This window comes from Mya arenaria, chromosome 6, assembly GCF_026914265.1.
Source record: "Mya arenaria isolate MELC-2E11 chromosome 6, ASM2691426v1".
NCBI lineage: Eukaryota > Metazoa > Mollusca > Bivalvia > Myida > Myidae > Mya > Mya arenaria.
Window position 1 is genome coordinate 50,973,353 of NC_069127.1, and position 27,711 is coordinate 51,001,063.

At 34.4% G+C, this 27,711-nt stretch overlaps 1 protein-coding gene across 5 annotated transcripts in view; it reads left to right on the forward strand.

The window, feature by feature from the left end:
• Positions 1–365: 365 nt before the first annotated feature.
• LOC128237183 (fibropellin-1-like) overlaps positions 366–27,711 on the forward strand; it is a 35,166-nt gene continuing 7,820 nt past the window's right edge. For all 5 annotated transcript variants that reach the window (XM_052952480.1, XM_052952481.1, XM_052952482.1 and 2 more), the window contains exons 1-18: positions 366–523; positions 1,009–1,125; positions 2,030–2,194; positions 2,907–3,026; positions 3,465–3,578; positions 4,543–4,653; positions 14,385–14,498; positions 15,418–15,531; positions 15,795–15,908; positions 16,492–16,605; positions 17,380–17,490; positions 17,844–17,957; positions 18,779–18,892; positions 19,702–19,815; positions 20,274–20,387; positions 20,774–20,908; positions 22,335–22,505; positions 23,100–23,213. In XM_052952480.1, the coding sequence (XP_052808440.1) occupies positions 439–523; positions 1,009–1,125; positions 2,030–2,194; positions 2,907–3,026; positions 3,465–3,578; positions 4,543–4,653; positions 14,385–14,498; positions 15,418–15,531; positions 15,795–15,908; positions 16,492–16,605; positions 17,380–17,490; positions 17,844–17,957; positions 18,779–18,892; positions 19,702–19,815; positions 20,274–20,387; positions 20,774–20,908; positions 22,335–22,505; positions 23,100–23,213 (2,155 nt within the window). In that variant the 5' untranslated portion in view covers positions 366–438. The remainder of the gene's footprint in view (positions 524–1,008; positions 1,126–2,029; positions 2,195–2,906; positions 3,027–3,464; positions 3,579–4,542; positions 4,654–14,384; positions 14,499–15,417; positions 15,532–15,794; positions 15,909–16,491; positions 16,606–17,379; positions 17,491–17,843; positions 17,958–18,778; positions 18,893–19,701; positions 19,816–20,273; positions 20,388–20,773; positions 20,909–22,334; positions 22,506–23,099; positions 23,214–27,711) is intronic.

The following is a 27,711-nucleotide window of genomic DNA, read 5'->3' on the forward strand; positions in this document are numbered from 1 at the left end:
TATCGTAAGATGATAGATAGGCAAAATAACAGCTATCGTAATAAATAATTCGTTTTAACTTTTCATTTGAAAGTTTTATCATGGACTACATAATATTACAAGTTGCATGTCTGACCAAACACAGTTTAAAATTCAATTTAAAAACAACACTTAAAACACAACAACAAGAACAGCATGAATGACACATTAATTTCATTAAATATTACGAAATTGTCTGCCTGTTCAATGCAATACTGCGAAACTAAGAAACTCATTTAATTCGCAAATGAGTTTTTCATTAACAGAACGGTATTGGGATATTGATAAATCAACCTAGTCGGATACTAATGTATTGTGACAGTGTACCTTTAATACTTCAGTATTGTTTAAAGAGTTTAAAGAGCAGTTGTCTCAAAGCAATACGAAGGGCAGATTTGGTAGGCTTATGGAGTGAGAGAAATGTTTCAATCAAGTGTGTATGCGTTTCTGTTGTGGATTGTACTGTTGCTGTTTGTTAAAGACAGCCATGCAGCAGTATTAGACGGTAATTCAATTATAATTTTATATGTAAAGCTGTGTATGTTGAAAAACAGTGTAGGCATAAAAACTTGTTTCAATAACACACTCTTTTTCATTGATGCATACATCAATGATAACATCGCAATTTAAAGAGGAAGCGAGAATAAATAAACCAAGTTAAGCTATAACTAAATAAGTGTTAGATGAATTATACAATTAATTATTAAATTCTTACGTTAAATGTTATCATGAGTTCATATCTCAGTGATTTCCTTTGACTATCGTTCTTTTCAAACACGCTGAGTATTTATTTGCACTGCGTTCGGTAAAGCTGTTTGCAGCTAACTTAAGCGATTTTGTTCCCTGCGTGTAGTGTTCACGCTGCGATTCAACTGGAATTCAAAACAGTTAGTTTGCTTACGTCAGTTAACGTGAGCGACTGTAAACTTTAATTAAACATAGAGGTGATATGTACCACATTTATTTAAAAGTTTCTTCCTTCACATACAGTTTGTAGTGTAGACGCCGCCGTTTGTGATGGCACCCCAAACACTGAATGTGACGGAACGAATTGTGTTTGTTCGGCCGGCTATATTGCGACTGATGATAATCTTCAGTGTGCTTACGGTATGTCTTTTACAGTATTTTACAAAATTATTTTGCAATTCAAAAGATTCAAATGTATATTCGGATAAACATAAACTTTCTTAATATATATATATATCAATATTATCAGTGCCTATTTTATTCAAAATTTGAATTTGACACCAAACGTTTGTTTTGTTACTTAAAGAAAATAATTTGCCTTCCTTGAAACTTTATTTGATAAAGAAGATCATATTTAAGTTCTAATAAGGCATCCACATGTTAGTAATTATCATATGTGTAAAACTGTTTTTACTTATATTTGACACAGACTTTGATAGACTTTGATAGATATATTATGCAATTTCCTGACCATATTTCTAAAGTGATATCGTTTAATTTAAACACAATTTGATAACATGACCTCTGTTCAATTTGGATTACGTTTTGTTTTCAAACAAATACTCAACGGGGTTTATTTTTCAGCGTTTCACCACTTGACTAGTTTCTGCAGATTTTCATATAAATATTTGAAAGGAAGTTTTAAAATGATAACACAGGACACACCATTGTTTTCCTAAATGCCGCTGGCGTCATTTTATTTCTGAATTCTCGCATGATGTGCTGTATGTGTTTCATAGCCGAATAGTTTTCGTGCAGTAAATTTAAAGTGTTTATACTATTATTTGCTTGGATTGAACGTTTGAGCCATGTTTGATAATGATTTTGATTGTCGTTTGATATAACAGGTATCTTATCTTCTAAATTTCAACTATGATGACAATGCCAAACGATGGTATTGCTGTTCCCAGTAGGTTAAACAACAGCAACACGTATGGTTGACGAATGTTTAAACAGGCCAGTGGAATTGAATATGTTTATCTGTCTTCTTATTTTGATTCGTTATTAAGTTTGGTATTCAGGTTTGGTTAATGATACTTTTCAGATTGTGGAGTTGTAGCATCACCAAATAATGGTGCTGTTGTCATCAGTGGCGATAAACTGACCGCAACATTTACTTGTGATGCCGGATTCAAGATAAATGGGGCTGGAACAAGGACTTGTGTGGATAATACGGGATGGGATGGAGCAGACCCAACGTGCGACGCAGGTAAGATCACAGGAGTTCACGCAAGGTTTGTATATAAATATGGAGTCAATTGTTGGCGACATTTTTGTGTCGGATCCGTGTTCTTATAGCAACACACTTGACTTTCACTCCTGTAGTCGCAGGTTCGATTCTCCACCGCACTACTTAACAAAATACTAATCGTCTTCCAGGAGGGACTTGTTATTGGGGTGTCAGTGCTTGACATTCTGTCTCTTCACTTTGCTCTTAAAACGTAATATGATTAATAATTTCGTTGGAACACTCGCCAAAGTGCCGAGTGCGAGCATAAATAAACTTACACACCCACAATGCGACTTATGTAAAACAATTATTATATGTTATACAAAATCATATTGGCTCGATTGTGACGAAAGCTGATAGCCTATAGAATCGTGCTCAAGTCCGTTTCCTGCGTAGAAACCAGTACTGGTGTCCATTTTGAGAGGCCATGTGAACATACCCCTGGTGAGATTGGCACCCACTAAATGGATTTGGATGTACTATATATATATATATTTATATGAAGAAACTTTAAAAAAAACGTTGTCTTTTTAACAAACATACTGTATCAACGAGCTGGTTAACTTAAAATGCAAAATCCCCAGTTTAACCAGCAATCAATCGGCGTGAATACATAACCGTGTCTAAAAGATAAACATGGCAAGCAAAGGTGCTTCACTTTGTTTTAACATTTACTCATTTTACTTCCAAGGTGTTCTTGGAGACGACTGTTCAACGAACGCAAACCTGTGTATAAATATTGCAAACAGTCAATGCAGTGGAACATGCCAGTGTGATGCTGGGTATGCGGTCGACGGAGCCGTCTGTACGGGTAAGTTAATTCATGTCTCAGAAAATGGACATATTTTGGCTATTTTGTTTTTGAAAGTTTGCAAATATTGCGTTTTTTATTGATTGTATTCAGTCAGTCTTCGTAGATTGTATTCAGTCAGTCTTCGTATAACCCATTGTGCGGTCGCTTTTTCATAGTACAAACAGATGTTTAAACTTACACTATTATAACTAGCAAGTAAAATAATATTTTTCTCCATTATTAAATATATTTTATTTTAATTGTTATATGAAATTTTCATCTAAACCGATTGTAACGTGTGTGTGTGTTTGTGTTGTTTTTGTCATTTAGCTTAAGTATTTAATTTTGGACCACAAATTACTTCGATTTTGATTTCATATTTCAAATTATATAAACATATCTTGGAAAAAAACTGAATGAATATTTGATAATGAATGAATTGTGATTCCATACCAGACGTGGATGAATGCAATTCCACCCCTTGCCTAAATAGTGCTGTTTGTGCCAATCTGTTGAATGGATACACGTGCACGTGCGCTGATGGATTTGAGGGGACCAACTGTGAAATCAGTAAGCACTCTTACCTATACCTCAATTGAGCTAACACTTATTATCTGTGGAAGTATATTCAAATCGGAGTTATGAGAGCAGAACAGAACAGAATTTTATTACACGTAAACTATACAGTTTTCTGTGTTTCATATACATATTTAATAAATTACAACTACTATTATACAATGTAGTGTGAAATATTAAATCAATATTATAATTAATCTATTTTTAAGGATGAACTGGAATAGAAAACACGAATCAATCAAACTATAATATAATACAATACAATAACCAATAGTTTGCTTTTTATATACTAGTATATGTGGGAACAAATTATATCAATTGATCAATTTCTAACAATAAAACAGACTCACATAGTATATATCAACATAAATAGTAACCCATGGTTACAGATGTTAACAAAGCATACTACTGCTTGAGATAAATATGTGTATCAAGGCTTATAATTATTGATTTATTAATAAAGTAGAACGCACCTTAAATGCTTCCGAGTTATCAATCTTATCGAAGCATTCCACGACATTATGTTGAAACATATTTGTGAGAGGTGTTAAATAAACTAGCGTGCGATATTTGAACTTTACCGTCTTAAAAAGATCCATTGTCACATCGGTATAAGATACCAATATTGTATAAAAGCAACACACTTCATTTCCGAAACGTATTGCAGTCTTCACTTGGTCTTAATTGATGCTGCGGATGATGAAATCCAATCAAGGTGACCATGGTGATGATGACAATGATGATGCATTTAAAACTACCTTCCTTACGCAATACCCTGATATGTTCAAAAAAAGTCGTTGCCTTAATTGAATCAAAATTGGGAAATCGATACTCAAAGTCTTCGTTAGTTACTTTACGTTAGAGTTACAAATATGTACCTTAATATTATGACTCAATTAAGAATATGAAATAAAAAAAATATATATATGAAATAAAAAAATGGATACTTTTACTTCAGACATCGACGACTGCAATAATAGTCCATGTCAAAATGGAGCTTGTGAAGACCAGGTGAACGGATACACATGCAACTGTGATGCTGGGTGGGCGGGTACAAACTGTGACAATGGTGAGTAATTGACAGGTGTATTCTTTGTGGTGCATATAAGTTGTAAAATACTGAAGGTGATCTAACTCGTTCCCGTTTTTACGTTTACTGTCCGACGTCTCGGAATGGTATTTCTTTTTTATCGGGATTAGGAAAAAAGAAGGCATTTTGATTGAGCATTTTGTCTATTTGCAACATTTGAAACCCGCTGAAGTGAGTTGACGGCGCGCTTAACTTGTCGTATGTTGAGATTTCCATGCCAGTTTGACGGTTTGTCACATTTCCATTGTATATTGGTGGTGTTGGAGACAAAACAAAATAACGACAAAACGTAATATGGAAGAGCGCTTTTCAAAGTCTGTCTTTTGGTTAACTTATTATGCCTTGTTATTTGTTTGTACATTGTCATCATATTGTCACGTTCGCTAAAAACCGAAAGGATAGAAAATCATATCGACGTCTATTTACTATGGCTAAAATCTGCTACGGTGACCATCGTGTAAGTGTTCAAGCCACACTTTATTTGTCCAAATTAATGTCTTCCTTTGTATTAGGATTGTTTTCGCTTGTTTTGGATGTCGACGAATATTTGATATGATGTTGCCTTTTGAATTTTTCCGGTAGATTTCAGATTAAGGTACACAATTACATCATAGACAAATTATTTGCCTCTTATTTTGAGTTATAGAATATCTGTATATAAGTGCTTAATGATTATATCTGTTCAGATATGACAATATGGTATATGCACACAGACCGGTGAATACTTAATTGTTCACACATCAGATATCAATAGTATTGGAAACTCTCCAAGTTATGAATTATAAAGCCATTTGGCTAAACAATGGCGTATCTCGGTCGGAAGGAAAACATCGCGCTGTGTGCTACCTCTTGTAATACAGTTTTATTTTATGAATTGTTATAGATTAAAGATCAGTTATTTTAATTGTATCTTTGTGCATTAGATGAATACAGATTTAACCAATGTATACAACTGTATCAACGTGATATGTTAAAAATACAACAATACTCATAAATAATGTGTCCGTCAAATTGATGGATTGAACCTCTTTTCCTTCTCATGCATGTCACTTTAATTTTAACCGGTTAAAATAACATGTTGTTAAAGGCGCACAATATTAGGTTGATGCAAATGTTTTATTTATTTATTTTTATTTTAATGCAATATCATGTTCAACTCGTCTAACTTGAAAAGCATTTGATTTAGGTAAATTAAATAAAACATAACAATGCATTAACCATGGGTAAAACATAACAATGCATCAACCTACAGTGTACACCTTTATGGGTAAAACATAACAATGCATTAACCTACAGTGTACATCTCTATGAGTAAAACATAACAATGCATCAACCTACAGTGTACACCTTTATGAGTAAAACAAAACAATGCATCAACCTACAGTGTACATCTCTATGAGTAAAACATAACAATGCATCAACCTACAGTGTACACCTTTATGATTAAAACAAAACAATGCATCAACCTACAGTGTACATCTCTATGAGTGAAACATAACGATGCATTAACCTACAGTGTACACCTTTATGAGTAAAACATAACAATGCATCAACCTACAGTGTACACCTTTATGAGTAAAACATAACAATGCATCAACCTACAGTGTACACCTTTATGAGTAAAACAAAACAATGCATCAACCTACAGTGTACATCTCTATGAGTAAAACATAACAATGCATTAACCTACAGTGTACACCTTTATGAGTAAAACATAACAATGCATCAACCTACAGTGTACATCTCTATGAGTAAAACATAACAATGCATTAAGCTACAGTGTACACCGTTATGAGTAAAACATAACAATGCATCAACCTACAGTGTACATCTCTATAAGTAAAACATAACAATGCATTAACCTACAGTGTACACCTTTATGAGTAAAACAAAACAATGCATCAACCTACAGTATACATCTCTATGAGTAAAACATAACAATGCATCAACCTACAGTGTACATCTCTATAAGTAAAACATAACAATGCATTAACCTACAGTGTACACCTTTATGAGTAAAACATAACAATGCATCAACCTACAGTGTACATCTCTATGAGTAAAACATAACAATGCATTAACCTACAATGTATACCTTTATGAGTAAAACATAACAAAGCATCAACCTACAGTGTACAACTTTATGAGTAAAACATAACAATGCATCAACCTACAGTGTACACCTTTATGAGTAAAACATAACAATGCATCAACCTACAGTGTACACCTTTATGAGTAAAACATAACAATGCATCAACCTACAGTGTACACCTTTATGAGTAAAACATAACAATGCATCAACCTACAGTGTACACCTTTATGAGTAAAACATAACTATGCATTAACCTACAGTGTACACCTTTATGAGTAAAACATAACAATGCATCAACCTACAGTGTACACCTTTATGAGTAAAACATAACTATGCATCAACCTACAGTGTACACCTTTATGAGTAAAACATAACTATGCATCAACCTACAGTGTACACCTTTATGAGTAAAACACAACATTGCATTAACCTACAGTGTACATCTCTATGAGTAAAACATAACAATGCATTAACCTACAGTGTACACCTTTATGAGTAAAACATAACAATGCATCCACCTACAGTGTACATCTCTATGAGTAAAACATAACAATGCACCGACCTACAGTGTACACCTTTATGAGTAAAACATAACAATGCATCAACCTACAGTGTACACCTTTATGAGTAAAACATAACAATGCATCAACCTACAGTGTACACCTTTATGAGTAAAACATAACAATGCATCAACCTACAGTGTACACCTTTATGAGTAAAACATAACAATGCATCAACCTACAGTGTACACCTTTATGAGTAAAACATAACAATGCATTAACCTACAGTGTACATCTCTATGAGTAAAACATAACAATGCATTAACCTACAGTGTACATCTCTATGAGTAAAACATAACAATGCATCCACCTACAGTGTACATCTCTATGAGTAAAACATAACAATGCACCGACCTACAGTGTACACCTTTATGAGTAAAACATAACAATGCATCAACCTACAGTGTACACCTTTATGGGTAAAACATAACAATGCATCAACCTACAGTGTACACCTTTATGAGTAAAACATAACAATGCATCAACCTACAGTGTACACCTTTATGAGTAAAACATAACAATGCATTAACCTACAGTGTACATCTCTATGAGTAAAACATAACAATGCATCAACCTACAGTGTACACCTCTATGAGTAAAACATAACAATGCATCAACCTACAGTGTACACCTTTACGAGTAAAACATAACAATGCATTAACCTACAGTGTACACCTTTACGAGTAAAACATAACAATGCATCAAACTACAGTGTACATCTCTATGAGTAAAACATAACAATGCATCAACCTACAGTGTACACCTTTATGAGTAAAACATAACAATACATGAACCTACAGTGTACATCTTTATGAGTAAAACAAAACAATGCATCAACCTACAGTGTACATCTCTATGAGTAAAACATAACAATGCATCAACCTACAGTGTACACCTTTACGAGTAAAACATAACAATGCATTAACCTACAGTGTACACCTTTACGAGTAAAACATAACAATGCATTAACCTACAGTGTACACCTTTACGAGTAAAACATAACAAAGCATCAACCTACAGTGTACAACTTTATGAGTAAAACATAACAATGCATTAACCTACAGTGTACATCTCTATGAGTGAAACATAACGATGCATTAACCTACAGTGTACACCTTTATGAGTAAAACATAACAATGCATCAACCTACAGTGTACACCTTTACGAGTAAAACATAACAATGCATCAACCTACAGTGTACACCTTTATGAGTAAAACAAAACAATGCATCAACCTACAGTGTACATCTCTATGAGTAAAACATAACAATGCATTAACCTACAGTGTACACCTTTATGAGTAAAACAAAACAATGCATCAACCTACAGTGTACATCTCTATGAGTAAAACATAACAATGCATTAACCTACAGTGTACACCTTTATGAGTAAAACATAACAATGCATCAACCTACAGTGTACATCTCTATAAGTAAAACATAACAATGCATTAACCTACAGTGTACACCTTTATGAGTAAAACAAAACAATGCATCAACCTACAGTGTACATCTCTATGAGTAAAACATAACAATGCATCAACCTACAGTGTACATCTCTATAAGTAAAACATAACAATGCATTAACCTACAGTGTACACCTTTATGAGTAAAACAAAACAATGCATCAACCTACAGTGTACATCTCTATGAGTAAAACATAACAATGCATTAACCTACAATGTACACCTTTATGAGTAAAACATAACAAAGCATCAACCTACAGTGTACAAATTTATGAGTAAAACATAACAATGCATCAACCTACAGTGTACACCTTCATGAGTAAAACATAACAATGCATCAACCTACAGTGTACACCTTTATGAGTAAAACATAACAATGCATCAACCTACAGTGTACACCTTTACGAGTAAAACATAACAATGCATCAACCTACAGTGTACACCTTTACGAGTAAAACATAACAATGCATTAACCTACAGTGTACACCTTTATGAGTAAAACATAACAATGCATCAACCTACAGTGTACACCTTTATGAGTAAAACATAACTATGCATTAACCTACAGTGTACACCTTTATGAGTAAAACATAACAATGCATCAACCTACAGTGTACACCTTTATGAGTAAAACACAACATTGCATTAACCTACAGTGTACATCTCTATGAGTAAAACATAACAATGCATTAACCTACAGTGTACACCTTTATGAGTAAACCAAAACAATGCATCCACCTACAGTGTACATCTCTATGAGTAAAACATAACAATGCACCGACCTACAGTGTACACCTTTATGAGTAAAACATAACAATGCATCAACCTACAGTGTACACCTTTATGAGTAAAACATAACAATGCATCAACCTACAGTGTACATCTCTATGAGTAAAACATAACAATGCACCGACCTACAGTGTACACCTTTATGAGTAAAACATAACAATGCATCAACCTACAGTGTACACCTTTATGGGTAAAACATAACAATGCATCAACCTACAGTGTACACCTTTATGAGTAAAACATAACAATGCATCAACCTACAGTGTACACCTTTATGAGTAAAACATAACAATGCATCAACCTACAGTGTACACCTTTATGAGTAAAACATAACAATGCATTAACCTACAGTGTACATCTCTATGAGTAAAACATAACAATGCATTAACCTACAGTGTACATCTCTATGAGTAAAACATAACAATGCATCCACCTAATGTGTACATCTCTATGAGTAAAACATAACAATGCACCGACCTACAGTGTACACCTTTATGAGTAAAACATAACAATGCACCAACCTACAGTGTACACCTTTATGGGTAAAACATAACAATGCATCAACCTACAGTGTACACCTTTATGAGTAAAACATAACAATGCATCAACCTACAGTGTACACCTTTATGAGTAAAACATAACAATGCATAAACCTACAGTGTACATCTCTATGAGTAAAACATAACAATGCATCAACCTACAGTGTACACCTCTATGAGTAAAACATAACAATGCATCAACCTACAGTGTACACCTTTACGAGTAAAACATAACAATGCATTAACCTACAGTGTACACCTTTACGAGTAAAACATAACAATGCATCAACCTACAGTGTACATCTCTATGAGTAAAACATAACAATGCATCAACCTACAGTGTACACCTTTATGAGTAAAACATAACAATGCATGAACCTACAGTGTACACCTTTATGAGTAAAACAAAACAATGCATCAACCTACAGTGTACATCTCTATGAGTAAAACATAACAATGCATCAACCTACAGTGTACACCTTTACGAGTAAAACATAACAATGCATTAACCTACAGTGTACACCTTTACGAGTAAAACATAACAATGCATTAACCTACAGTGTACACCTTTACGAGTAAAACATAACAAAGCATCAACCTACAGTGTACAACTTTATGAGTAAAACATAACAATGCATCAACCTACAGTGTACACCTTTATGAGTAAAACATAACAATGCATCAACCTACAGTGTACACCTTTATGAGTAAAACATAACAATGCATCAACCTACAGTGTACACCTTTATGAGTAAAACATAACAATGCATCAACCTACAGTGTACACCTTTACGAGTAAAACATAACAATGCATTAACCTACAGTGTACACCTTTATGAGTAAAACATAACAATGCATCAACCTACAGTGTACACCTTTATGATTAAAAAATAACAATGCATTAACCTACAGTGTACACATTTATGAGTAAAACATAACAATGCATCAACCTACAGTGTACACCTTTATGAGTAAAACACAACATTGCATTAACCTACAGTGTACATCTCTATGAGTAAAACATAACAATGCATTAACCTACAGTGTATACCTTTATGAGTAAACCAAAACAATGCATCCACCTACAGTGTACATCTCTATGAGTAAAACATAACAATGCACCGACCTACAGTGTACACCTTTATGAGTAAAACATAACAATGCATGAACCTACAGTGTACACCTTTATGGGTAAAACATAACAATGCATCAACCTACAGTTTACACCTTTATGAGTAAAACATAACAATGCATCAACCTACAGTGTACACCTTTATGAGTAAAACATAACAATGCATGAACCTACAGTGTACACCTTTATGAGTAAAACATAACAATGCATTAACCTACAGTGTACATCTCTATGAGTAAAACATAACAATGCATTAACCTACAGTGTACATCTCTATGAGTAAAACATAACAATGCATCAACCTACAGTGTACACCTCTATGAGTAAAACATAACAATGCATCAACCTACAGTGTACACCTTTACGAGTAAAACATAACAATGCATTAACCTACAGTGTACACCTTTACGAGTAAAACATAACAATGCATCAACCTACAGTGTACATCTCTATGAGTAAAACATAACAATGCATCAACCTACAGTGTACACCTTTATGAGTAAAACATAACAATGCATGAACCTTCAGTGTACATCTTTATGAGTAAAACAAAACAATGCATCAACCTACAGTGTACATCTCTATGAGTAAAACATAACAATGCATCAACCTACAGTGTACACCTTTACGAGTAAAACATAACAATGCATTAACCTACAGTGTACACCTTTACGAGTAAAACATAACAATGCATTAACCTACAGTGTACGCCTTTACGAGTAAAACATAACAATGCATTAACCTACAGTGTACACCTTTACGAGTAAAACATAACAATGCATGAACCTACCGTGTACACCTTTATGGGTAAAACATAACAATGCATGAACCTACAGTTTACACCTTTATGGGTAAAACATAACAATGCATGAACCTACAGTTTACACCTTTATGGGTAAAACATAACAATGCATTAACCTAAAGTGTACACCTTTACGAGTAAAACAAAACAATGCATCAACCTACAGTGTACATCTCTATGAGTAAAACATAACAATGTATTAACCTACAGTGTACAACTTTATGAGTAAAACATAACAATGCATCAACCTACAGTGTACAACTTTATGAGTAAAACATAACAATGCATCAACCTACAGTGTACACCTTTATGAGTAAAACATAACAATGCATCAACCTACAGTGTACACCTTTATGAGTAAAACATAACAATGCATTAACCTACAGTGTACACCTTTACGAGTAAAACATAACAATGCATCAACCTACAGTGTACACCTTTACGAGTAAAACATAACAATGCATCAACCTACAGTGTACACCTTTATGAGTAAAACATAACAATGCATCAACCTACAGTGTACACCTTTATGAGTAAAACATAACAATGCATCAACCTACAGTGTACACCTTTATGAGTAAAACATAACAATGCATTAACCTACAGTGTACATCTCTATGAGTAAAACATAACAATGCATTAACCTACCGTGTACATCTCTATGAGTAAAACATAACAATGCATCCACCTACAGTGTACATCTCTATGAGTAAAACATAACAATGCACCGACCTACAGTGTACACCTTTATGAGTAAAACATAACAATGCATCAACCTACAGTGTACACCTTTATGAGTAAAACATAACAATGCATCAACCTACAGTGTACACCTTTATGAGTAAAACATAACAATGCATCAACCTACAGTGTACACCTTTATGAGTAAAACATAACAATGCATCAACCTACAGTTTACACCTTTATGAGTAAAACATAACAATGCATCAACCTACAGTTTACACCTTTATGAGTAAAACATAACAATGCATCAACCTTCAGTGTACACCTCTATGAGTAAAACATAACAATGCATCAACCTACAGTGTACACCTCTACGAGTAAAACATAACAATGCATCAACCTACAGTGTACACCTCTACGAGTAAAACATAACAATGCATCAACCTACAGTGTACATCTCTATGAGTAAAACATAACAATGCATCAACCTACAGTGTACACCTTTATGAGTAAAACATAACAATGCATCAACCTACAGTGTACACCTTTATGAGTAAAACATAACAATGCATCAACCTACAGTGTACACCTTTATGAGTAAAACATAACAATGCATCAACCTACAGTGTACATCTCTATGAGTAAAACATAACAATGCATCAACCTACAGTGTACACCTTTACGAGTAAAACATAACAATGCATTAACCTACAGTGTACACCTTTACGAGTAAAACATAACAATGCATTAACCTACAGTGTACACCTTTACGAGTAAAACATAACAATGCATGAACCTACCGTGTACACCTTTATGGGTAAAACATAACAATGCATTAACCTACAGTTTACACCTTTATGGGTAAAACATAACAATGCATTAACCTACAGTTTACACCTTTATGAGTAAAACATAACAATGCATTAACCTACAGTTTACACCTTTATGGGTAAAACATAACAATGCATGAACCTACAGTTTACACCTTTATGGGTAAAACATAACAATGCATTAACCTACAGTTTACACCTTTATGGGTAAAACATAACAATGCATTAACCTACAGTTTACACCTTTATGAGTAAAACATAACAATGCATTAACCTACAGTTTACACCTTTATGGGTAAAACATAACAATGCATGAACCTACAGTTTACACCTTTATGGGTAAAACATAACAATGCATGAACCTACAGTGTACACCTTTACGAGAAAACACTAAAACAAACACAACAGTCAGTACACACACCTTTAATTTCAAAGTGAGGTATGCAATGAGGATTATAATGAAAGAACCTTAAAGTTAACATATCAAACACTTTGGACCTTATACCACGAAGCACCATACCACGGAAGGGCCAGGGAGAACATCAGGAATACGCAAAAATCAAATCGGATCTTATTCAATAAACAGCTTATTTTATATTTACCTTAAATAAGAGTAGAATCTGAGTGTTTTGATTCGATTGTAAAAATAATTGACAAATTTACTGAATGGAGACACTGAAAATGTCTAAATATAATAATTATATTTAATACGAATAGAAATCAGTTCACTACGTCCACTAATACCAAGCATTGGATTTTTTTAATTGATGGTATATGTAAACATGATTTATGTCCTTTTCCGTATTTTGCCATTTTAGAACTTGACGAGTGCCTCTCAAATCCTTGCCTGAACAGTGCTATTTGTGTGGATGGAATAGCCGGCTACACGTGTACTTGTTCGCAGGGTTTCGAAGGAGTACTTTGTCAGAATGGTAAAACCTCATTCGTTAGTATGCACGTATTAAAATATACGAACAACTTGATATGCTAAAATGCTTGAAGGACACTGGAGAAAGATTGTTGTAGCTTTGTCTAATACAGAAGCCAAGAGGAATATTGGAATACAACCTACTTTGGCACTGTGGTTAAAAACAAACAGGGGCTGGTCAGCTAGGGATGTACATGTCAGAAATTCCAAAAGTTAGGTCATTAATTCAAGAATGATCAAAAATGATATCAGCGTTATAAAAAAATATGTTTTTGTAAAGGAAACCTTAGCTGGGTGTTTGATGTATTCAAACAAACAAAATGAAATACATATCAAAGTGATAAGATAAGATATGACATTTATTTCTAACTGTAATGATAAAAATGTAAAATATGAATACAAAATTATTTAATAAAATTACGGAAAAGAAAGTCCTTATGGCAGGTGGGGACCATATCAATTACACAACAGTTACTTCAAAAGTTTTAATTGAACAAAAACTTTAAAGGAACATTTTTTTGTTTTCTCGGAAGTCAGGTTATAAAAGGTTTTAAAGACCAAATGCAACCAGATATTTATGTTTTTCATTTCTAAATCTAAACAAAGGAACTCACAAAAGCAGCCTTTGAATCGAAAGTAAAAATGCAAAACATAAATTTAAGGTTTTAATTTAAGATGTAAGAGCATCGTTGTAAATATATTGACTGTTAGGAAATAAACCCCAAAATGCATATCCAACCAACCAGCTGAAAGAGGGTCCAGGCAGCATGCACCAGAACCCGCATAAAAAATCGGCCAACACATAATTTTAGTGTTTAATTCAAACAAAATTGATCCATTACATATTTCGTTCATCGTAACTTCCAACTGCATATTATATCTTGATGAAGTGTTTGTAACGACACTATTTTTTCCTTCACTAGAGGTGAACGCCTGTGTAGGAATCACTTGTGAAAACAGTGGTACGTGTGTCAGTACGGCGGGTACCTACACATGCGAATGCGCAGGAGGGTTCGAGGGCACGTTTTGCCAAAATAGTTAGTATTTTGTATTATTTTTTCGCATTACCAATCAATAATGAACACAAAAGTATTCAGTTTTAAAAATCCGATTGCAATGGTTCAAAGCATTTCTTGCGATAACGAGCTTTTGAAGTATTTGGGCCATAGGTTTGAAGTAAAGTTTTATATTACGAGCTTTTTAATAAGCTCAATTATATACATCAATTTTAATTAAACAGTGAAAATCGGAGATGGAGATATTTATGTAAATATATGAATGTATGTAATTCATCAACCAGACACGAACGACTGCGTGGGTAATTCTTGCCTTAATCAGGGCATTTGCGTGGACGGCGTTGGTGGATACACATGCACTTGTTTGCAGGGCTTCGCGGGCCAGTTCTGTCAAGAAGGTGTGTATTGAGTTAATGTTCTTAAATGGTTCTGTTCCGTATATATTGTCTGTTCATAAGAATTTGGGCAATATATTCACTTGACTCTTGCCTTTTAAGATCATTTTAAAGGATCTAAATTGTTCATTAAATATCTTGAAGTATTCTTTATATTAGACACATGTAAGGCATGCATAATTTATGATCAATTTCGTCTGCGCTTTGATTTTCTTGTTCTTTGCTTATGTAATTATTCTGCTGTTTGCAAAAAAACTTAACAAACTGTTTAACAACGCACGGTCACAATGTCATTTTTTACCGAGATAATCAATTTGTACCGCCTCGAAAAATCACTTTTATCTCTTCATTCTTCAAAGAGTTTCGATTGTCTCCGCATTGATGTTGCGAGCGATATACAAACCTACAAATGAAATTGGCAGGTTGAAGTTAACTAAATACCAAACTTTACATGTAATGATTCTTTGTGAGCCCGCCTATTGGTGGTTTGGAGTGACGCATAAGCCACAATTATTTAATGTTTCAAAATTTTAAGATCCTTGGTTCATAAGAAGTAGAAATAAATCCTATTTGTTTCTTATGACAGATATCAACGAGTGCTCGTCCAACCCGTGTGTCAATAATGGTGCATGCGTGGACGGAGAAAACAGGTACACGTGTAACTGCCTGACAGGGTTCACAGGATCAAACTGTGAGACAAGTAAGTAAAGATAGCTAACTGAATAGTAAGTTACTTATTTAGTTAAGCGTGAATGTGACGAAACCTGATAGATAATCGAATCGCTCTCGAGTTTTTAGGGGACACACTAGTACTTGTGTCTATCTTGAGAGGCCGTATAAAAGTATCCCTGGGTGATTTCTAACCCACATCCTCGCCAAAAAGTTCTAGAATGTTGCCGCATGCTGTCCTGCTTTCAAAGCACAAGTCTGTCATCATGGGGACCACCATGTGTAGCCTTGTGCTTTCATATACTTAAATGTTTTAAGATCATCTAATTTTGATTTTTTTAGAACCTGGTGTTAAGTCATTTCTGGCAACGTTCAGTTTCACTTCGTCTGTTTCTTCGTTTGTAACTCTTCCAAAGTATTTCATCATTCCTTTACTCTATATAATATTTTTGTTCAATGTAAGTTTACATCGTAACAAATTTGGAAAACATGTAATTCATTCCACGAAAATCATATCATGTGTTTAACATTTTCAAAGCAAATACAGCCGATTTGTAAGGTTATGATATAAATTAATTGTTGAAATCGCTTATCTTTGTAGGCATTTTCAAATATATTAAACACGTATAATAATATTTAAAACAATATTTTAAACAAATAGAATAATATTTCGATAGTTATCTTCCAGGTGGTGAGTTAGACAAATGTTTACACAGTTTAACCTTTATTATACCTATGCAACTTCATTCAATATTGCCAATAGCTATTGTAGAATGTCATTTTGATAGAAAATGAATTGTTGTAGATATTGACGACTGCAGCAACACCATTTGCGGTCAGGGCGTGTGTACGGACCTGGTTAATGATTTCTCTTGCGCATGCAACGCGGGTTATACAGGAGCTGACTGCAGCACGGGTAACTGTAACAAAAACAATACACAGTAAATCTTTCACCAATCATTTGATATTTTTGCGCTTTCTACTATTAAATACACGGTTTCAATCTTGTAAAAAGTAATGAATATTTTCCATAAATGCATTATTGAGTTAGTACTTAAAGGTTTATCACTCAAAATTTATGTTTGTTATACATGTGTTTTATTGATTTTGAATAAGAGTGTCACTTTAAACTCACCACATTCTGCTCTACAAGTCCATACCTTGGCAAATACATTCTGATTTGAGCAGTCGCCCCCATCCCAGACAAACATAAATCTCTTCTTGTTTATAAGACACGCATTTATTCATATATAGATATCCATATTACAGAAATAGATGAATGTTTATCGCTGCCATGTGAAAACGAAGGAACTTGCGTGAATTTGGTCAATCAGTTCAAGTGCAACTGTGCCGCTGGCTACACCGGAATTCAGTGTGCAGACGGTTAGTGTTTACGCCTTTTAACAAAATAATTCAAATGTATGAATATCATTACTATTTTATTAACCTTAAATTAAGATTGACACTCTTGATTGAAGACTCTTTGAGACATTGGGTTGTTAAGATTATTTATATCATGGTGATAATGTGTCAAGTAATTTTTCTAACCGTTTTGACAATCTATATTTGGTGGTCCGGAGTAATGGCATTGGTTAAACAGTAATGTCTTATTATATCAGTGAGTTCATGTGTAATGTCATTGTTCTAACGGTTATGACTATTAATATCAGTGAGATCATGTGTAATGTCATTGTTCTAACGGTTATGACTATTAATATCAGTGAGATCATGTGTAATGTCGTTGTTCGAACGGTTATGTCTATTTATATCAGGGAGTTCTTGTGTTATGTCATTGTTCTAACGGTTATGTCTATTTAGTTCAGGATGTTCCTGTTGTATGTCAATGTTCTAACGGTTATGTCTATTTATATCAGGGAGTTCCTGTTGTATGTCATTGTTCTAACGGTTATGTCTATTTATAGCAGGGAGCTCCTGTGTGATGTCATTGTTCTAACGGTTATGACGATTTATATCACGGAGTTCCTGTCGTATGACATTGTTCGAACGGTTATGTCTATTTATACCAGGGAGTTCCTGTGTTACGTCGGGGTGGTCCGGTGTCATGTCATTGATTTAACCTTTTTGTCTATTTATATCAGGGTGACCCGGTGTCATGTCATTGGTTTAACAGTTCTGTCTATTTATATCATGGTGGTCCTTTGTCATGCCATTGGTTTTACAGGCATGCCTTTGAAATATTTTAGATATAAACGAATGCACTGCTAGCTTGTGTCAGAATGGTGCTACATGTGTCGATAGGGTTGCCGAATATACATGCTTGTGTGCCGCTGGGTATACGGGAGATTTTTGTGAAACAAGTAAGTGATATAATAATGTATATTTATTCATATTATTTATACGGGCTAGAAAGTTAACACTGTCAAAGGGGGCTTCTAGTGTCGTTATGGGGCCGAGTTCAAGTTGCTGACCGCTCTGGATGTACAGGCGATTTGAAAAACAAGAGAGTCACCATTATTGCATAGTTGTATCCAGTACGGGGTAAAAACTAACTTAATATGTAAAAACGGTTGACATGAACATCAGAGTATGCGCCTCTGGATGAACATGAGAGTTAAGATGCATATATCGCCATGGTTGCCGAGTATGGATGCTTACAAGTACGCCCCAGGTTAATCATATTTCTGTAAAACACATTGTAAGGGAGCTAACATTATAATATCAAATACGGGTTAGCATCGCGCTACATGTGGCGTGATTGTTACCGAATGCTTATTTTTATGTACCTTATGATATACTGGGGTTTTCTATGAATCTCGATTCGAGGTTTCGCAAATATAAGACAATTGTTGTTAATGTTGCACTCTTATCAGAAAAAGGGCGGAAACCATATGAACCAGGCTTAGTTTTTAGTACACACTACAAAGGGAGGTTACTGAGAAATTGATGTTATATTACACAAACTATAAAGAGGAGCAGTATTTTACACACTGCTAATATTTATCGTTGAGACCTTTTTACGTTACAAATGATATTTATCTGAATTAGTTAAATCATTGTGGTGATATTGAAGTAACCAAAAGTGTTACTTTAAAACTATTTTTATATTAAAAAACACATTATTAAATTATATGAATAGGCATCGACAATGATTTACTTGTGCTTACAGATATCAACGAATGCGCAAGTTCTCCTTGTCGAAACGATGCTACCTGTATGGACGGTGTGAACGGATATGTGTGTGATTGTGTCCAGGGTTTCACTGGCACATGGTGCTCCACTAGTAAGTTGAATTATTTTTTTAAAAAACATAAAGTATATATCGGTATATACATATGAAGCTTTTGGTATGGACGGCATTAATTGTTGCTGCGGGCCGGGGTTCACCGGCACATGTAGTTCCAATATAACCTTGGCTTGATGCTTATCAATGTGTTTGCTCAATTTACTCAGTTGCTTTATTCTTCCTTTGTTTAAAAAAGATAACATCTCATATAGTTTGAAAAATGAGCAATTGTATTCTGAGTTCCTCCAATGGCGTTGAAATTTCACTGACCATTGCTTGTAAGGTACATCGCATGTTTCCTCTATTTTTTCCATGAAGAACACTCACTTGCTGTACATGATTGATATAATTGTAACGTTAACCAAAACAAGAACATATGATAAGGGATTTCAATGCACGATGCACAGTCATTTTTATGCATATATATATATATAATTATATGTTTTGTATTTTAGATATTAACGACTGCTCCCCAAACCCGTGTTTGAACGGTGGGACATGTATAGATGGAGTGAACAGCGCCACCTGCACTTGTACCGTCGGCCATACTGGAGACAACTGCAGACCAGGTAACGCGAAAAGAAACATAGTGATTTGTATGTAAAAAATGAAGACGTTCTGCTGTCTGATGCAACATGCTTCAAGTAGACTCGAACCATTTTTCAGTTATGAATATCTCATAATCGGAGCAAATAGTAATGTTTATATTTGAAAATAAATTACCACTCTTCAAGAGTCGGGCTCAGTCGAGTAAGAATGCATCTTATCGGTCGGGCTCGGTCAAGTAAGAATGCATCTTATCGGTCGTGCTCAGTCGAGTAAGAATGCATCTTGTCGGTCGGGCGCAGTCGAGTAAGAATGCATCTTATCGGTTATGGCCAATGAAATAGGGAAATAATTTTTAAGCATGCTTGGCTTTTCTTTACTATTTATTATTTTCTTTTTTCCGCAACAGCGGTGCTAGGAGACTCGTGTTTTCAGCGTGTTGATATATGCGCCAACATAGCGAATGCTGAATGCAGTGGTGCCGCGGTGTGCGTATGTAGTGCCGGGTACCTACAGGCTACAGCCGACACCTGCTCAGCTATTGGTATATTGTTTTCGTGTTCAAATGATATGCACAAATCCTTTTTGATGTAATGTTTTTGATGATATCCATCATTGTCCAATGTATTGATTATTTTGTTCCTGGTAATTATTTTAAAGGATTTAGGTATACATTTACCAAAAATTAGTACAACATTTTTTTGATAAAGGCATGTTTATAACCCACTTACGAGCTAGGTGTTTACGATAATATGTAGTCTAGTCTAGTCTAGTTACCCAGCCTCAGATTAAATCTACCGATTCAAGTGATAATTTAGTATGTAACCCACATTGAATAAAAAAGTTTATTTCCAAAATCCAATACACATTACCTTAACTAATCAAGACAGTTATCAGTTTCAAAATATTTATTATCACTTCTCATGAATATTGACTCCAAGAAGCGCTCGTAAGATACCCATATAAGATGGCCCCATCTGACTTACATCAATAAAAGATGACTGCAAAAAATCTTTATAGCAAACTATGCTTTCCCATTGAACAAAATATATTTTCGAGCACTAAAGATATTTTTTGAAAAGATTTGAAACCAAGCTGATGCTTTATGGTTGGGATATATGACAAATCTTTCTTTCTTCGACATGGCATTTTATTACTTTTAACATAAACTTTATGTAAGCATAATTTTGAAATGTCAATAGACATTTTCCATAAACAGTTGACAAAACAAAAGGCGTTATCTTGAACGAAAGTCTTGACATATGCAGCATATATAAATTACTTCGCGTCATGACGTCAGTAAACATCATCCTTTTTTTTTCACAAAAAAAAACAATTTAAGAAATGCAAGATAAACATCAATAATATGTGTCCGGTCCGGATAGAAAATCCAACCCTCGAGCAACGCTGCGTAGACAAGCCTCGTTCCCTGGCAACCCAGGTGCCCTCGGGTCGGACTTTTCCTTCCGGAATGGAAACACATGACATAATAAGATTGTATTATATTATTAATGAAGAGAAACATGTATACGTCCACTGATGTTATTTTGAATACAATTATATATAACGTAGATACGTTTAAATGTGTGACTTTGAAGCTTGTGGCAGTATATTTTGTCTTTAGAAAAATGCATTCGAAACCCATTCAGTCGATATAGTTTGGCCCGATTTCCTCGGTTAAGGACCGATTTCCTCGGTTAAGGACCGATTCGGTGTTACTCTTCGTAAGCATTCTCGCTTAGGTTGATATTCGCGAGGCTCAAAGTATTTAGGCCGGACTCTGGGATATTGACTCAACGGGTGTCTACTGTACATGTGTCTTCTGTTTTATATGACAGAAGAAAGCTGATAAAAACTTCTGGAATGGATATCCGTAGAAATGCTATCGACGTAAATATAAGCCATTTTGTATCCTTTTTATCTAAGCATATTATCATAAATGTATAGTTCTTCCATGTACGTATTAATAGATTGTGGTAATCTGCCTCCTCCTGATAACGGCGCTGTTGACCACGCGGACGGAACGTCCTACAATGACATTGTGGTCTTCACGTGCGATACGGGCTACCTTCGGAACGGCGCATCCTCTCTTACGTGTAAAAATGACGGGACATGGAGTGGAACGGCTCCAACTTGTGATGGTTAGAACAAATATTTATTTAGTCAAATATTTATTCACATTCAGACCGAAATACATCCATGAACATCAAATCAATAAAAAATAATTTACTTTTTCGGGGAAAATGTCTTTATACAAAATAAATAAGTTTCAATGTCAAACTATTCAATACTTCCAGATAAACAATTTCTTATGGCATGTTGGTGATTTAAGTTATCTTAAAAATGATATTTGCATTTTTCTAATGATTTTTATCTACTGTTTTGCATTAGTCCATCTTTCTTATTTAAAAAGATATCATCTATAAACCACAAGATATTGTTAATAAAGCAGTGTAGAACATTTTGTCACCAAAATGGATTTATATTGTCGACAGACTTTTCGAAAAAAATGTAAATCTTATTTTTATCCAAAATCTGATAAAATCTTATTTCGTAAAAACTGCTCAATTTCCTTTTTACACCGAAAGATGTTGCAAAGGATGTATGTTATTCTCCTGGAAAAGATTCGTCCCTAAAACTAACTAAACATGATCTTTTGAGACATTTTAATTATTCTCCTACCCCACCCTCTTTTGCGCTGTGGAAGGCCCTGAAGCTATTGTTTTATTTTACAGAGGTGAACGAGTGTGCGTCGAACCCGTGCAGCAATGGCGGTACATGTGCTGACCTACTTAACGGATTCACGTGTACGTGCCATCCCGGATACGGTGGGAGCACATGTATAAGAGGTACTTAGTCTTTTCTTTATCATGTAATTTTAATTGTTTTATTAACTGTAGCCTCATTTGCATCTTGTTGTCGTATAAGATCACACAATGTATGCTAGTCTTTTGAATATTACCTTGCTGGATAATGATTGGTGTCACGTGTGTCAATTTCTCGGTTTAACGTGCGTGTATTAAAGCAATGTTTACTGGCGATAACTTCTTCTGTATACTGTTTCGTGTATATATTTGTCATTTACCCTTTCCTTAGTCGTTGGTCCTTTACTTAAAAAGTATTGACAATTTTTAATTGGTCATACCCACCTATCTATCCAACTATAAACCTGCAACTGCGTCAGCCACATTTTGACATTCTTTACGATTCAACGTAGTCGTAATAAGCGGGTTTCAGAGAAACATCAATTCTGTTCGCTTTTGTTCAGCAATGCAAAAACGCCTTTATATTCGATTATCATGCAGTTCCATCAGCCACACAAGCTTTGAACTTCTTTACGATTCAACGAAGTCGTGATACATTGATTTCAGAGAAGCATGTGTTCGGCAATGAGTGACCATCTATCTTTCCGATTAACCTGTATATCCTTGAGTCACATGATAGCGTTTTGTTAACTCATTATTCTATTTAGTGATAATAAGTGTTCATAAACTGATTATAAATGGTACGCTAAGAGGAACATTTTTCCCAAAATTAACCGTACTATTGGAATCAAAAGCCTTGAGTTTCCTTGAGTTACGCGGAATGCAGGTTAATCTGATATATAAGGCTTTTGATTCCAATAGTACGGTTAAATTTGGGAAAAATGTTGCTCACTGATTATCATATTTCCCAGTAATAACTGTACTGTAGAAATCAAAATACTTATATATCAGATTTACCTGCATTCCCTTGAGCTACGCGGTAGCCTTATGTTCACTGATAATAATATTTTCCAGTATTAACCGTGCTGTAGGAATCACAAGCCTTATATATCAGATTTACCTGCATTCCCTTGAGCTACGCGGTAGCCTTATGTTCACTGATAATCATATTACCAGTATTAACCGTACTGTGGGATTCACAAGCCTTATATATCAGATTTACCTGCATTCCCTTGAGCTACGCGGTAGCCTTATGTTCACTGATTATCATATTTTCCAGTAATAACTGTACTGTAGGAATTACAAGCCTTATATATCAGATTTACCTGCATTCCCTTGAGCTACGCGGTAGCCTTATGTTCACTGATTATCATATTTTATGAGGAGTGTACAACTACCAACAAGCTGCATACATTCAATTGATGATTTCAGTTAAACTTCGTTCAATCGTAAAGGTCAGTCCGGTTTTAAAATTTAAAACAATAAACTTGGAGTACAAAATAACAAATGGAGAGGCACTAATTTTGTAAAACCTGTTCAGTCACTTTTCCGTTATGTTTCTTCCAAGATTTAGGAAAAAATGATAGTACTCCAGATTTTGTTTTTCGGAAGTTAAATGGTTTATGCAATAACGCAATTAAAATCAGTTTAAACTAATTAAAAGTGTCTGATAAGTCTTGACCTATTACGGCGCAGGTAAATTGTAATAATTAATAAGTTAAATAACTAATGAATTACATTATCTTGTGATAACGCAATGATACGCAGATAAAAACTGAACTCGTCTGAATATAACAAATCAATTTATTTCCGATGTTTATAAAAATAGATCTATCAAAAGGAAATTATAAAAAGTAGGGTATTATTTGATTTAAAACAAATGTATTTTCTATTTGACGATCGATCTCCAAGTTTATCTTAAACTTTTCATTGGGCTGTATTGATTTTTCCAAAACTCTAAATTTGAAATTTCCAAACTATTTAAAAGCCCGTTTTCGTATTCTTAAACATTATAGATATTTTCCCAGCAAAGATTTCACGTGAAATAAAAACCATGACTAAAACACCGCTGTATTGTTTATGTACTATTGTACTTCTCGGAAATTTGATCGTAATTGAATCTTTTATATTGCCTGGCAAGAAAACCAATCCATTCGGAAAATCCAACCACAACTCAGGTATGAATTTATATAACATTTGATAGTTATGTACTTGGTAATAAGTCTTTACTGATAAAAATTTAATTTCTGATCGGGAAACTAATTTTTTGATCACGTTTTATCTTATCTTTCCAATGGTATGTAGCAAAGATTAGATTACCGAGTTTTACAAATAAAAAACAAAAATTAAATTCACAAAAGGTACAGGTTAAAGCATTGTTTGTATTTATAAATGCCTTTTTACAGGTCGTTCAACATCCTTCGGCAATGACCAACCATCAGATGAGTCGGTTGCTATGAGCGAAAATATACTCCAGATGGAAGACTCAGTTGCCATGAACGAAAGAATACCCCAGTTAGACGAGACGGCTTCCATCAACGAAATTATACCCCAGATAAATGACTCGCCTTCCATAAACGAAAAAGTACCCACAATAGACGACTCTGCTTCCTTGAACGAAAATAATACCCATATAGATTACTCGGCTTCAATCAACGAAAATATACCCCAGATAGACGACTCGGCTTCCACGATCGAAAGTATACCGCAGATGGATACAAACACACATACATCTACACAGAACACAAGACTGAAGAGAGAAGCATGTGGACATACGGACACAAATTGCCTACCAGAAAACCTGGCCCTTTGTCCTTGGAGATATGATAACACAACAGGTGTAAGGAGAGTGATTTGCAACACAACAGTTCCGGTAGGGGTCGATCCCAAGTTATCACTTATTACTTGTGTAGAGTTCAGGGTAAATGGTGAAGCTGTTGCATGCATTGCATCGAGGAGTTGTATACATCAAGCCGGACAGTTAAGTATTGGGTGACACGTCTTGTTTTGTGGTAAAGAAACATATTAATTTAAATACAAACTCGTATATATTTGCATGGGCTAGTGATTTCGCAAAGCCCATTTGACAATTGAATTATTCTCAAGGATAGGACAGTTTAGAGTAATTTGTTTCTCTGTCATATGTTTTCGAAATGTTTTCATTCAGAAGCATTGTTTAATAGATGAGTCATATTTCCATCAATCATGTATAAACGTATTTATAGTTTAATCATTTTTACTGGTAAAAATATTACCAATGAATTTAAGGATATTTCATATGAAATTATTGTTACCAATCTTATGATCTCTAAACGTTTCTAAACATCTTATTAGAGTTATTAAACTACTGAACTCCGGCTTGGTACCATTTTTTGTTCTACTCGGTTGCCTCTCCCTTCTGTCAATTGTTTTTCATTAACATGATTGGTTGAACAATCATTGACTTTATTTTATATATGTGTGTGTGTTTCATGCGTTGAAGAAATGTATGCCCTTAATCTTTGAAAACAATTTGTATCGGAATATGTTACATTTGCACGATATCATGTTAAGCTCTATAATGATGAATATGTTCAAAAAAAAAATAGAAATATATAAAAATGTCGAACTCTTCTTAATTTGTTTATTTCACAGTTGATTTAACCGTGACCTATGCTTCATTCGTTCATGCCGGAGGATTTGCAAGAATCGCAACAAGTAGAAGTGGTTTTTGTTTTCGAGACATGTTTAATTTGTGTTATAATTATTGTGCTATATTTAGCACATGTGGTTTGTTAACTAAACCGGCAATGGATACAGTCAATTCACATTGACAGCGAATTAAGAAAAGTCCGGATAGTTATAGGATAAGTCAAGGGAATCGGGGTATGGCTGCCGCGGATAGTGAAAACTCATTTAATAGAAAAATAGTATTTTATATGCATGTAATAATATACGATTTGGAAATGTATATGATTACACTATTTTTTTCTAAACTTGAATCGTAGTGTTAACTTTTTTACACTTGATATTCAATAGTTTGAACACTGCATCTGCGTTATTACTAATCTTTATCAAACGTTCAATAAATGGTTCACTCGACACGCGACCGTATTCTTTCTGTAATTGATAAACATAGTGTTGTAATATGTTGTATGAAAATGATATGTATAATGAGCTACGTGTATTGTGTTTTGACGCCATACTATGTACAAGTCGGAATTAATACTTTTGTCTGTCTCTCATCATATCAAATAACTGCTCGAACAAAAAAGCAATTTATCTTTAAAAAACTCATCACCTCTAATTTTCATCACACTAACACTATGCGAACCACATATCTGCCTTTAGTTACAAGAGTCCATCCCGCCATATTGCTTGCTTACTTGCATATTTACTATGTCATGGTAGTAGTTATTCCGATCGGTGGTCAACAAGCCGGCAAGTGGGTATTCGCCGTGCTCTCCGGTTTGCCCCACAACATTACCCCACAACACAAGACCACACGCTCGTGTAACATGTTGCCAGAGTGACATTGCATAAGTTTATATAAATGTCTTCACAATCGTTCACAAACTAAACTTTGAGACAAGGTTCTGCTTTTTGCAGTTCATAGCAACTCAATATGCTAAAAAAATGGGGTTTCTTTAAAAAAAATGGCAGA